The sequence below is a fragment of the Chiloscyllium punctatum genome, chromosome 4 (genome assembly GCF_047496795.1).
Source record: "Chiloscyllium punctatum isolate Juve2018m chromosome 4, sChiPun1.3, whole genome shotgun sequence".
NCBI classification, from domain to species: domain Eukaryota; kingdom Metazoa; phylum Chordata; class Chondrichthyes; order Orectolobiformes; family Hemiscylliidae; genus Chiloscyllium; species Chiloscyllium punctatum.
The window spans coordinates 94,656,689-94,667,324 of record NC_092742.1 but is presented as its reverse complement, the minus strand read 5'-3'; the positions used below and the strand labels follow the sequence as shown (position 1 = coordinate 94,667,324).

Below are 10,636 nucleotides of genomic sequence, written 5' to 3'. Positions count from 1 at the left end.
AAAGACGTGGACATTATGGCGTGGACGGAAAGGATGTAGACATTAGGGCGTATATAGTGGGGATTAGGAGAATACATGTGGGCAGTTCAATGGATATAATGTAATCTGCATCATTCCATGTGTAGAACCAAGAGTGAAGAAAACATCACAGAAGGAAGTTCGTGGACATTCTTGTGCAGACGGATGCATGTCATAGCGTCAGTCGTTAATTATGAAAATTAGGGCCTAGGGAGCAGGGTGCAGACAATAAACAATAGCCTCGGGGTGGGGTGGGGGTAGGTGGCCTGTCAACGCATAGAATGTGGGCAGTTTGGACAGCGCTTAAGGACAGTGAAATGTGTACATTATATTGTGTGTACTGGGGTGGAGATAGGGGACTTTGAACGTATGGAGAGCTGTGTACGGATTGTAAAGTGTTATGATTGCAAGATTTACACGGTGGGACAATGACAGCGTAACCTGCGACAGTAATGCCTGGTCATTGGGCATGGTGATTAAACTGTGGTTAGCAGTGTGGAAACGGGGAGGCGAGGTCAGGGTGTGGGTATTGACAGTGCAGGATGGAGAGCGAGTTGTGAGCTAGGGAAAAAAGAAAGTGAGCATGATGGTGTATGGTGGATATGGGATAAAAAGGTGCGAGCGGTGCAAGCGGTTGGAGGAATATCGGCAGCAATACACATGGGGGAGGAAAACACGGTCTGATCAGTGAGGTGTGGACAGTGGTGAGCAGTGGACAATGGAATATCACATGGATATGTATATCGAACAGTGTGAGGTGCAGAGCGGTCAGCGCTATGTTGCTGGAGTGTGAACAGTGTGTTATATACACTACAGTGCAAACAGGGGACTGAGAAGAGTGGAGAGTGTGTGCTGGCATATGAATTTGGAGGTGTTAAAAGGGAGGCGCACTCTACTGTGGTCGTTGTGTTGTCAACTGTAAATAATAGGCAATGAGATGGAGAGCGTGAAAAGTGGTCACTGGAGTTTTACGAAGTAATTTGGAAACGTTTGAAAATTGACCGAACAGCGAAGACTTTCCTCTGGGAAATGGGGTAGGACGGTCCACTCGACAACATGATCACGTGATGTGGTCAGTGCACCATATGCGTTTGGATCATAGCAGACAGTCTGAGTAAAAGATTTTGACGATGAGGTCTTCTTTAGGATTTTCATACAATAAATTTTATGTTTTCATATAATAAATGTACAATAAATACAAAATGACTGACGTCTAAATCAAAGACATTCATCTCAAATTGTTAAAGCATGTTGTTTAAAATATGGGTCAAGCATCAGATCCCTATCAAGTCGAAGATTTTAATTCAAACAAAGCAGAACAGTTCAAATCCAGAACAGTTGACAATTTGGCTAATTTCATACTTGCAATGAATCTACAGGATTCCTAAAGGGGGGTGGCGGAGGGGAGAGGGGGGGGGTGAGGGGGAGAGCAGCCAGAAGGCTGGTACACATCGATACCAATGACAAAGCTAGGAAAAGGGACGAGGATCTGAAAAGAAAATATAGGGAGTGAGTTTGAAAGCTAAAAAGGCAGGACAAGCAGGGAAGTAATCTCAGGATTGCTAACAGTGTCACGGGCTAGTCAGGCGAAGAACACAGAACGAGTGCAGCTGAAGATGTAGCTGCAAGGCTGGGGTAGGAGGGAGGGTTTCAGATGTGTGGATCATTGGGGTATCCTTCTGGGGAAAGTGGGATCTGTACCAAGAAGGATGGGTTGCACCTGAACTGGAGGGGTCCCAATATTCTGGGTAGGAGGTTTGCTTAAACTAGTTTGGCAGGGTAGGGGGCAGGGGAACCGGAGCTACAGACCTGGGATGTTGTAGCTAGTAAACAGCCAGATACAGCATGCAGAGAATCTGTGAGGGGGGGGGGGGGATAGACAGTTGATGGGGCAAAATTGCAGTCACTATGATGGGTTGAAATGTGTCTATTTTAACGCAAGAAGTATCAGGAACAAGGGTGGTGAACTTAGAGAATGAAGCAGTACTTGAAACTATGATGTTGTGGCCATTACGGAGACTTGGAAAGATCACAGGGGCAGGAATGATTGTTGGACGTTCCTGGGTTTAGATGTTTCAAAAGGAATTGGGGGTAGGATTGGGGTAAAAGAGGTGGGGGAGTGGCGTTGCTAATGAGGGATAGTACCCACAGCTGCAAAAAGGGAGTTCTTTGAGAAGGGTGGTCTACAGAGTCAGTATGGGTAGAAGTCAGAAACAGAAAAGGAGCAGTCACTTTATTGGGAGTGTTCTACAGAGCCCCCCCCCCCCCCCCCCCGACCCCCAGCATAGCAACATAGACACAGAGGAGCAGACTGGGAAGCAGATTTTCGAAAGGTGCCGAAATAACTGGTTTGTTGTCATGGATGACTTTAACTTATCTGATATTGATTGGAGTCTCCTTAGTTCATGTAGCTTGGATGGAACAGAGTTTGTCAGGTGTGTCCAGGAAAGATTCCTGACTCAACATGTAGGTGGGCTGACTGCAGAGGAGGCGATATTGGATTTGGTGCTTGGCAACGACCCAGGTCACATGTCAGATCTATCAGTGGCAGAACATTTCAGTGATAGCGATCACAACTTCCTGTTTACTATAGTCATGGAGAGGGATAGGAGCAGACGGTATGGGAAGATAATTAATTGTGAGAGGAGGAATTACAATACTATTAGGCTGTAACTGGGGCTCCTAAATTGGGAACAAATGTTCTCAGGGAAATGCAAGACAGAAATGCAGAGGTTGTTTAGGGAGTACTTGTTGATAGTGTTGGGTACGTTTGTCCCACTGAGGCAAGGAAGAGATGGTAGGGTGATAGAATCTTGGGTGACAAGGCACATCTAGTCAAGAGGAAGAAGGAGGTTGAGGAAGCAAGACCAGGCAGGGCTTTACAGAGTTACAGGAATGAACTGAAAAATGGACTTAGAAGAACTAGAAGGGGACATGAAAACTCTTTAGTGGATAGGATTAAGGAAAACCCTAAGGCATTCTACACTTATGTGAGGAACAAGAGGATGGGTCAGAGTGAGGGTAGGACCAATCAATGGTTGTGGAGGGAACTTGTGCCTGGAGTCAGAGGATGTAGGAGTGGTCCTTAATGAATACTTTGCTTCAGTAAACATTCTGGAGAGGAACTTGACGTTTATGAGGACAACGTGAAACAGACTGATATGCTTGAACAGGTTTATGTCAAGAAGGAGGAGGTGCTGATAATTTTGAACAAAATAAGGATGGTAAATCCCTTGAGCCAGACTAGATACACTCAAGGTTACTACAGGAAGCAAGGGAAGAGATTTCTGCACTTTGGCCATGATCTTTGTGCCCTCACTGTCTACTGGTGTAGTGCCAGATGATTGGAGGATGGCAAATATTATTCTCTTGTTCAAGAAAGGGAAATAGGGATAACCCTGGGAATTACAGACCAGTCAGTCCCATATCTGTGCAAAGTATTGGAGTGGATTCTGAGAAACAGGATTTATGATTACTTGGAAAATCAAACTTTGATTAGAGGTAGTCAACATGGCTTTGTGAGGGGCAGATCATGCCTCACAAGTCTTATTAAGTTATTTGAGAATGTGGCAAAACAAATTGATGAAGGTAGAGCAGTGGATGTAGTGTATATGGAGTTGAACAAGGCGTTTAATGAGGTTCCCCAGAAAGGCCCATTCAAAAAGCTCATTCAGAAAACAAGGATGCAGGGGTTGCAGGGAAACCTATCTGTCTGGATAGGGAAATTGCTAGAAGACAGAGGGTGGTGGTAGATGGAAAATATTGAGCCTGGAGTTTGGTGACTAGTGGTGCTCTGCAGCGACCTGTTCTGGGACCTTCGCTCTTTCTGATTTTTATAAATGACCTGGATGAGGAAGTGGAACGGTAGGTTAGTAAGTTTGCTAATGACACAGAAGGTTGAAGGAGTGGCGAATAGCGTGGAGGGCTACTGTAGGTTGCAACGGGACATTGGTAGGATGCAGAACTGGGTTGATCAGTGGCAGCTGGCGTTCAACCTGGAAAAGTGTGAAGTGATTCATTTTGGAAAATCAAATTTGAATGCAGAATACAGGGTTAAAGGCAGGATTCTTGGTAGTGTGGGAGAACAGAGGGATCTTGGGGTCCATGTTCATAGCGCCCTCAAAGTTGCCAACCAAGTTGATAGCATTGCTAAGAAGGTATACGGTGTGTTGGCTTTTATTAGCGGGGGATTGCGTTTAAGAGCCATGAGATTATGCTGCAGCTCTATAGAGCCCTGGTTAGACCACACTTGGAATATTGCGTTCAGTTCTGGTCGCTTCATCATAGGAAGGACGTGGAAGCTTTAGAGAGGGTGCAAAGGAGATTTATCAGAATGCTGCCTGGACTGGAAGGCATGTTTTATTGAGATAAGTTGAGGGAGTTAGGGTCTTTCTCATTGCAGTGAAGAAGGTTGAGAGGCGACTTGATAGAGGTGTTTAAGATGATGAAGGCGTAGGGTGAAGTCAGAGACTTTTTCCCAGGGCAGAAATAGCTATCAAAATGGGGCATAATTTTAAGGTAATTGAAGTAAGGTTTAGGGGACATGTCAGAGGTTGGTTCTTTGGTCAGAGTGGTGGTTGCGTGGAATACGTTAGGGACATTTAAGTGACTCTTGGACAGGCACATGGATAATACTAAAATAAAGGGTATAAAGGTTAGTTTGATCTTAGAGTCGGATGAAAAATCGGCACAACATCGAGAGCTGAAGGGCCTGTACTGTGTTGTACTGTTCTATATTCTAATGAATGCATGGTGCAAGTAAATTATATGAACTAGCAACAAGGATATTTTAACGAACGACACCGTGAGTTCATGACATGATTTGATGGTAAGAGGGAATGCTAACCAATGTTTTTGACACGTAGTATCATAGCGTCAAGTGCATTTGGAACATAAAATCGTCGTATATACAGTATCAACATGATATACTTCTAGATTTATGGAACGAGTGCTGGTCCTTCGAGTGGGCAAACTCCTTTATTGGTTCCCGATCTTTCGAACAGAAGGCTGCTATATAAACGGAGATGGGTGCATTCATGTCGACTTCTTAAAAAATGAGCTGCCTTGTAAGGAGCTGGAAGGCTTCAAACTAATTGACAGCATTACGTCGCGATGAATATTTCTAACAAGGTAGTATTCCTTTCGATCACGAGGGTTATCGGTTAACTGTCGGGAGCAATCGCAGCGTACGGAAGTCATGCGTTGCTTACGAGAGAATGCAGTGAGTTCTGGACTGACGGCCTCCTGTTCAATGCAGGGATATTACTGTCAGATCAATTCTGGAATATTTTTAGCGATGTGTACAGTATCGATAAGGAACAAGCTAATGGCAAGGTGTCTCATGACATTGTGATGATGTGGATAGGTCTGTCATTTCGTGAGGAATGGGGGTGGGCGTGGGGGAGGGGGACGTGGGAAGGGGGAGGCAGTTGGAGCCCCCTGAAGTATTAATGAACGTTTGGCTGCAGCCATTGGCTTACGGGATAATTATCCTTTTTGGAATTCGAACGTTTCCTTCTGTTTTGCGATCCCTGTATAAAGATTGTCATTGGAATCGGAAAGGGCGGCGTATTGTCAATTTCATTTCCGATTGAGCTGCCCATAATACAGTAGCCAGCGCTACCCCCTCTTCTCACACAGGGAAACGAGCTGTAGTCACTATATCTGAAGACACGCAATAATTGGGACATTTATTTCGTTTCATAGGAAGGCAGAATAGAGACAGAACATGATTGTAAAATAGCGTAGTGAATATTTCTTGATTATAAGGCGGACTAGATGGTGATGGAGTGTCGTGTAATGCCAGCCTTGTAGAGGCGCGTTCATCCCCAGTCATGGAGAAATCATTTGTCTCCAGTTACGACCCGATCTCCGGGGCTTGAACCACCAATTCTGGTAAATTTGTGCAGAATTATATCTTTGCTCTCTGACGTGGCAAGGACCTGGCAGTTAAAATACTGAGGTAGGAATTCGTTCTGGAAAGAGAGGCTGCCATTCTTGGTTCGTATTTCGGAACAGAGGTAAATTGTGGTTCCTTTCCGGGAGAGATAACACAGTGTTTCTAGTAGAGCCGGGTGGGCCATGGAACTGTACGTAATATCCGAGCCCAGGATGAAGTCATAGCCAGTGGGGAAGTTAGTGTGGTCTTCCCCCCAAATCAGGGGACGGGCCTTGATACGGTGTCTACATGCAGCTGGGACGTTGATGGCGATGTTGTTATCGATTTGCTTCATGACAATCGATTTATCTGTTATAGTGACATCTCCACCTGAGTGGGACAGAAAGAAAGTAATGAAATCAACCAAGGTTCATTTCGAAATGCATTCAACTACAGGGCACATTGGATTCCAATGAAGACCTGCTCATGCAGAGCCAGGTTCAGTTGCTCTTCCGGGGGTGCTCTGTACTGGGGCTTGGCCTAAGCCAAATCCTTTGAAATCACCAAAACCCCAGCACAGCAGCTCGATTGCTTATCTGCGCGACAGGAGGGAACGCTTGGTTTAATGTGAATTTACAGTCCTGACAATAATGCCTAGCGTCACATAAAACAAAACCCTTATTAGGCTCTTTGCAATACTTACATCACAACATCTTCAATTTTTTTGTGAAATATTCTACATTCTTTGATTCCTCTGCACGGATGCTGCCAGACTTGGTGAGTGTCTTCCCCCAACCCCCGGCGATTTCTATTTGCGGTGCTGAGTCTTTTGGGCCTCCATGTTCGTGTACAATTGATGAACCCGTGTTTTAAAATGAATTTCTTCACAGGACGAGAGTGTGGTTGCCAATGTCATTCCTAATTGCGTTTGAGAAGGTAGTGGTGGCAGTCCACGTGATGAAGGTGCTTATGGTGTCCTAGGCAGCAAGCTTTCCTGGATTTGAGACAGCCAGTCCTGAAGGAATGGCGAGATGGTTTCAAAGTCGAGATAACACTTGCCTTGCAGGAGTGCTGAATGGTGGCGATCTCATCCTTCTGCTGCCCTTGTTCTTCCGGCTCGCAAAGATCAAGTCCTGGAAAGTGTTGTCGAAGAGATAATTGGTCATTTTCCGTCACGTGCTTTGCACAGCAACCGTTCAGCTGGAGGCTGTGGATGCTCACAGTTGTGGATGAGGCAACATTAGAGCTGGTTGGTTTGACTTAGATGGTGTTGAGTTTCCTTAGCGTGTTGGTGGAACTATACTCATGGAAAATGTAAATGGATCAATCAAACGCAATTAATTTCTGGTTGGTAGACTAGCTCTGAGGAGTCTGGCTCACCCACATCCTTGTTTTTTCTTTGTTAATGTCGTCACATCTAATGCAATGTTAAAAGAACTTTCATTGATAAAGCTGCAGAACATTGTTGGGTCGAAGTGCTTGCTCTGTTAGGTTGAGATGATTGACTTCCAACAACCACTTCCACCTTACTCCGTGCTAGGCATGAATCTGACCATTGGAGGGTCTTCATTCTGATTCATACTGACAACAATTTCGGCAAATCTCCTTCTAATCGCATTTACTGAAATGTTGACTTGATATTAAGAGCAGTCGCACTCACCTTAACTTTATAATTCAGTACATTTGCCCAAGTTTAAACCAAGGCAGCAATGAGCCTTGGGTACGTTAGTTCCTGACTTATTTAGCAGGGGTAAACAGGTTATTGGAGAAAATTACACCTTAACTTCGCGGTTGACACTAGTTGGCTGGATTGGACCAACCATGGTATGTACTGTATAGACAAGATGTGGCTGGAAACTTTCCACGTAGTGGGCGTCAACGCGCTAATCTTTCAGTATCTCTCCCTAAATAGTTCACATTCTCGTTCTTAGAATTTCAAATGTCTTTCCAAATCTATATCTGAGAAAGTTCTTAGTCGCCCATTTGTATATCTAGCTCTCAGCGCTTGAAAGGTTTGGTGTGTTCTGCTCCGCTGAAATGCCGGTGACTTCTCCTTAGTTATTATTGCGGTTTGCATTCCATGTGCAATTACCAGAACCTAGCATTGAAATCACAAATTCAAAAGCATATCACGTTTTACCCTCTGTTATATTTGTCATACTGTTTTATGTGGATACCTGCACCAAATGCTACCAACTCATTACTGCGTATGGCTTCATTGTTGTACTCTGCCACATATTTGGCTTCGCGGGCTTGGTTACTTTCTTGTTTGCATAATTGCGTAATCTCAGCCGGGAATATCGATCTTTCAAATGCCATCGCACCAAAAACTTGCATTTATATAATGCCATTAACAAAGGCGCCGGCAAATGTCGCAGGCGTATCACCAGTCAAAATCTGACACCGGGCTGCGTTGTGGGACATGTGTTCCAGACGAACTAAGGATGCCTGATGAGGAAGGTTTGTAGGAGCAATTTTCAAGCGCAAAGAGAGATGGGTAGACAGAAAGGATGGGGTTAGGATTTCTCAACATCCAGTAGAAATAACTCTGTAAGTTAGCTCGCTCAGCTTGAAGGTTTGTTTGCAGACGTTTCGTCACCAGACTGAGTGACATCGTCAGCGAGAGTCTCTGGTGAAGCGCTGGTGCTATGTCCCGCCTCTCTATTGTTAGGTCTTGGTTTCTTAAGGTGGGTTCCGGGTTTTTTCAAGGAAAGGTAGATAGGGCCGAAATCGATGGAGGATCTTTCAGACACTGAAAGATGTAAATCGATTTACAAGATACATGCAAATACTGAAAAGAAAACTACATCGGACAAATTAGCAGGAGACTTGCCACCAGGATACATGAACACCAACTGGCCACCAAAAGACACAAACCTCTATCACTCGTTTCTACACATACAGACAAAGAAGGACACTACTTTGACTGGGACAACACACACATCCTGGAACGGGCGAAATAAAGACACGCACGGGAATTCTTCGAGGCATGATATTCTAACCAGAAGACCGTTAATATACACATTTAAACCCTATGTATCTTCCCTCGAAAAAAAAAGAGCCGGAATTGACACATTCACCTTAAGAAACCAAGTCCTGTAAACAGAGAGGCGGGGCATACCACCAGCGCGTCACCAGAGGCTCTCACTGATGAAGTTACCCAGTATGGTGACGAAACGTCTGAAAACAAATCTTCGCGCTCAGGAGCTAATTTATATACTTATCATTAACCAGAGCTACAAATCTTCTCAAAACCGCTAATCCAGTAGAAATATTAATTCCATATTCTCAAGCTGAGTCAGTGTCAAATAATAACTGGTTCACGTCCAATTTGCACACATAAATCTATTATAACACTAATAGTAAAATGATCAGGTGACCTGTTTTAATGACACTGGTTGAATGATAAATATTGGCCAGGCGATAAGAAGAGAATAGTATGCTATTCCCCCTCGGAATAGCATAATGAGATCATTTCCATTCAGGACTGGAGCCATATGACGTGGTCATGGAGTATCGATGACTAAATGTTTGCCTAAAGAAGTGGGCTTTCCAGAGACACTCTTGCCTAATAAGGAACGTCCAGAGTTTACGGCGTGGCAGCTGTAGGCGGCCACTAACATTAGAGTGATTCACATTGAAGCTAGGAAAGTTCGAGAGGCCAGATGTAGAGTAGTCTGAAGTTTCGTAGGAATTGGGTGATTACAGAAGAGCCCAGAGGGTAGTCCATAAAGGGATTTGAAAATAAGGAAGACAAGTTTAAATGGAAGCATAATTTATCCGAGAGCCAATGTGGGCGTGGGTTGATCCACTGTTGATAAACTGTGGAAATATTTCTAACTCGTTGATTGGACTGAATCCTTTAGATGTACTTCTACCAGCTCGGCTTGGGGGAGTAGTGGGGCTATTAGCCAATATACCCCAAGCATCCCAGACTGGTCACACGCACTTCCCCGATATCGGGACCCCTGGCAATTATTGTCCGTGCTACTTACTAACATTACCAAGGTGATACTGTACATGCAGCTCTTCAACTTACCAAGTAGCGTTGTTAAAATTCCCACGATTCCGGTGCCCGATCCCAGCTCAATCACCTTCTTCCCAATAAAATTGATATTCTCTTTCTCAAAGTACTGGCAAAGAAAAATGCCCTGAAATGATAGAACGTCCGGATTAAAATGGACCCATTCAGCAAGTTATGCAAATCGCTTGTGTACCCGACGCCACCCGTGAATGAACTCGAAGAACCAAGGCGAAAAAAAGTCTACTGAGGTGAAAGCTAACCAAACAACTTTGCTAAATTTAACAGAATTGCCTCTAACAGAATGATCGCTTCTACTTACTGCATCCCAAACATAGGCAGAATAGCCAAGATTCGCGTTGATGAATCGATTAATCTTCAGATTGAATCCGCAGAACTGATATGCATTCTCCAAAATCACCATACTGTTATCAGTGTCCCCCTCCTTCGTGGCGTGGTCATTGGACTCTCCCTGGCTCTTTGTCGCCATCTTCTAAGCTGAAACTGCTCTAATTGTGATGGATTTTTAGTTCCGGCTCCAAGTCTTCAGCTCTGGGGAGCTTCCTGTAAACTTGTGAACTTGCATTTATACATCAGCGCTAGAGATCTTGGGGCAGCCCAGACTTCCTCACAGCCAATGACATGCAACCACACATGTAGGCACACACAACTACTAACTTTGTGAACGGCATGCCCTTCCAAGCAACAATCAGACAGAT

At 44.5% G+C, this 10,636-nt stretch overlaps 1 protein-coding gene across 1 annotated transcript; it reads right to left on the bottom strand.

Moving 5' to 3' along the window:
* Positions 1–5,861: 5,861 nt before the first annotated feature.
* On the bottom strand, positions 5,862–10,407 carry LOC140475989 (EEF1A lysine methyltransferase 3-like). Its single transcript, XM_072567890.1, has 3 exons — positions 10,240–10,407; positions 9,936–10,047; positions 5,862–6,286 (listed from the first exon to the last, which is right to left on the bottom strand). Exons 1-3 carry the CDS (start codon positions 10,405–10,407, stop codon positions 5,862–5,864), a joined length of 705 nt encoding a protein of 234 aa, XP_072423991.1.
* Between the last annotated feature and the right edge of the window lie 229 nt (positions 10,408–10,636).

Coding starts and splice junctions, on each gene's coding strand:
- LOC140475989 (XM_072567890.1), bottom strand. CDS start 10,407: ATGGCGACAAAGAGCCAGGGAGAGTCCAATGACCACGCCACGAAGGAG. Junction 10,048..10,239: donor CTGCCTATGTTTGGGATGCA/GTAAGTAGAAGC, acceptor CTATCATTTCAG/GGCATTTTTCTTTGCCAGTA. Junction 6,287..9,935: donor AATTTTAACAACGCTACTTG/GTAAGTTGAAGA, acceptor TGTCCCACTCAG/GTGGAGATGTCACTATAACA.